The 3,512-nt window shown below is 31.4% G+C and overlaps 1 protein-coding gene across 1 annotated transcript; it reads right to left on the minus strand.

Moving 5' to 3' along the window:
- Positions 1-630: 630 nt before the first annotated feature.
- TRIADDRAFT_24220 (uncharacterized protein) lies at positions 631-1,041 on the minus strand (the record flags this gene model as incomplete). The annotated part of the gene is made up of 1 exon (XM_002111738.1): positions 631-1,041. A coding segment is annotated over one exon (411 nt), but the record flags the coding sequence as incomplete, so codon positions are not given.
- Between the last annotated feature and the right edge of the window lie 2,471 nt (positions 1,042-3,512).

Consider the following 3,512-nt stretch of genomic DNA (forward strand, 5'->3'; position numbering starts at 1 on the left):
GTCTTCTTTTGCTTCACGTAGATTAATATAACCCGGTGAGAATAATCTAATTCTTTCGTTGATTATCATGCTTATATATGTAAGACTATTTGCAGATTCATATGTTAGAGACCTATCAGAAGGACATTTTTCATCTATTTCAGCAATTGCTCGATCTTGCACTTGTAAATGAGTGGCTAATAAATACGAAATGAATGTCAACGTTGAAGCTGTAGTATCATAGCCACCTACTAAAAATGTTAACAATGTTGCATCGCATTATCATAGTTGATTTTTTGATTATTCTCAGCTTTTAATATTAAGGTCAGCATATCGGTACGATTTTTCTTGGCGTCACTTTGAGGCATTTCATTACGTCTATCTGCAACAATCTGTCGTAAGGCTCTTGTGGCATTAATGATCGCGCTGATCCGGCGATGATTAATTAGGAATTCCACGTACTTCATAAGAGTTGGCAATGCCATAGATATTGCTGTATTAAAATCTACAGTTGATGTGATAAAGGTAGATAAATCCTTTTCCAATTGAATCTCCTGATGCTGCACATTAGATTCAACGCCGAATAAGGTAGCCATGGATACTTCCATGGTAGCGTTATAGTATAATCTCTTCACATCCATAACAGTTTGATCATTGTCCACTTTTTTCTAATATTATTTGCGATAATTTCTTACCTGCTTTATTAGTAAAAGCAATCATTTCGTTTAAATTCATTGATGAAAATAGCGGAGATAAACTATCACGAGCTCTTTTCCACACTTCATCACAAGCTTGAAATAATCCAATTGATTTCCTATTGGCAGATGACAGGGATATGCGATTAATGAATTTCTTAGATTGTGTAATTAATACTTTTTGTACCATATCGACATCTACAATATATAATACTGGATATTTTCCGTAATAACAACCAATAACTTTGCCATATTTTTTAGCATTTATCGCCACACTTTCATATCGCAGCTCGAATTTGTTTTGGTAATCCAATAAATTACCGAAGATAATACTTGACTTAGGACCTGGTATACCTCTCTTTGCGAAATAAGAGAATGGCTTAATATACTGATAATAGTAGAAGATTGCGGGTAGCAATATCGTTAATATTGTTGTGATGATTAGCAACACAGTGAAATTAGGTTTTCAAGTGGTCCTTTCGGATTTGCTTTTCCTTTTCTCTTATGCTATCAACTGATTCAATAGATCAATTTTTATGCCTCTTGGTTGATATTAATCTATCGCTGTGACCTTTGAAAGGTTAAAATATTCTTTTGCTATCTTGCTGAAATAATATACTATTATTATTACGTGTACTCCCATGAATATACTAAAAAAATGCAAATTTGATCACAATCAATAATATACAAATAAGTATCTCAAAGATCGGGACGAAAAAGAGCGCTATTATCGTCAGGAAGCTCTTAAAATGTTCGTAGTAGCCTAGTGGCTTAAATACTCTGCAAATGTTTGCTTATTGCTGAGTATCGTTAGCATCAATATGATATTTAACTTTTGACGGAGCCTTCAACTACAAATTTCAAGATTTCTCTCCTAAAATCGGGATTTGAGCCCCACCAATCTTTAAAAGATCTTTTGGCTTACTATTATGAGTTGGAATGTGGCTTAAGCAAAGATTTTTCAATAAATGTTCGCTCCTTACATAGTCGAAGATAATAACTTCAACATACTCCATGCTAATTAATACTTATGAATATAATATATTATTTACTCCATTTTAATTGTCAACAAAGAAGGACGAAAGTTTAGCTTTTACGCATGCTATCATCAATGTAGGATATGATTTAGTGTAATTCGACGACGTGAGATAGGATAATTGGATGATAAAAGATAATAAGGAATTACTATATTTTGTGGAAACTAGTGTATAGACAGTACGTATACTTAGCATTACTTATTAAGTCTCTCATTGAAATATTAAAATGTAGAATTAATCGTATCTTATCCAATTACTTCGTTTTAGGTTATTCTACTTTAATTTATTCATAGATCATTACTAATTCTAAAGCATAGTAAATAGTCGTTTTTATTAAACTAATGTTCGCGTTGCAATGCTAAATTAATAAGGTTACTCATGCATATGTTTATCCACTAAATTAATTCTTTTAATTTACTGGCAATAGTTGAGAGAAGATAATGTTAATAATATCAGCAGTATGCAACACGCATATATTGACATGATTTTAAAACCGTATCTTAAAGTAATGCTAGGAATTTAGATATATCTTGTCCAAAGCAAATTGTGGAGTGATAATTTAACCAATAAAAATAGTTGAAAGATGAACTATACGATGACAAACTACGCAAAGTATAACGAGTGAGGGACATACCAGTCTCTACAGTAATAGAACATTCGATAGCCCTAATATACAGGTATAACGTCCTATAGGAGGAAGAATGATGGGTAATTAGCAACCAGTAAATTGGTATTTTGAGCTTAAGTTGCCAAATTAGTAAGCGACATTTATTATGTGACAAACATATTATCATTTCTTTCATTAAAGTCATCGCATAGTAGTTCCTTAGATAAGAAGTCAAGCTGAACAGTTAGAGACTATTTTCATTTTGAATACACAAATTTGTACACAAACTTTACATGAAGTAATAGCTCTATAATAAAGTACCGTAACTAGACAGAGAAGCTTAAGATATTTGAAGCAATATCAATGTTAATATTTTCATTAATACAGGCAATTTTTTATGTTAATTTTACTTCCAATAAATGTTTCAATTGTATACTTATGTCAACAAGATTTACAATTTACGAGGACTTTGGCCTCCTAACAATTATTGATTATTAATATAAGTAAGCTTCCACTAATTTGGCAGACTAACATGTAAGTACAATTAGAATTTAACATACCAGGTAATTCTGTTTAGATACCGATACGGCATTTAAAAACGAATTTGTCCTAACTTGCATATTTATGAGAACTTGTATGAACATATACAAAATATATCAAAAGCTAAATACGGATTTTAACTTCATAGTGTAATAATATAATTTATACCTAAAGTTTTTGAATACCGATTAAATATAACTTTTCTGATCTTCGAATGAATAGTCTATTCGCTATGATCTGTTGTTGAATATCGTAAAAGTGCCATATCGCATAGCATAGTGAATCTTTTTAATCTCTCATCTCAAAAACAACGTTAAGTAAACCATTTTATCATTAGCTAGACATGTTCACCATAACAGCTATAATCAGTTTCATTGATAAATTCATTATGTACATTAGGGTTACTAAATATTGCAAACACCATAAGGTCAGAGTACAAGTTGTGATGTCATAATTTTCAACGGAAATGTATGATAATTCTATACCGTACGGCATCATGATCGCTAATTTTTTCTTTATCTTAGGCTGCAAATATCAACTTCAATATATTACTCGGCGAGAGATCCTATTCCATCTCCCAAAGGAGATTATTACGATGCCTGGCAGCGATTTTTAAGCTACAAACTTGTTTATAAGTGATGAATAAGCTTAGTT

Source organism: Trichoplax adhaerens, genomic scaffold (assembly GCF_000150275.1).
Source record: "Trichoplax adhaerens TRIADscaffold_4 genomic scaffold, whole genome shotgun sequence".
In the NCBI taxonomy this organism is placed as follows: domain Eukaryota; kingdom Metazoa; phylum Placozoa; class Uniplacotomia; order Trichoplacea; family Trichoplacidae; genus Trichoplax; species Trichoplax adhaerens.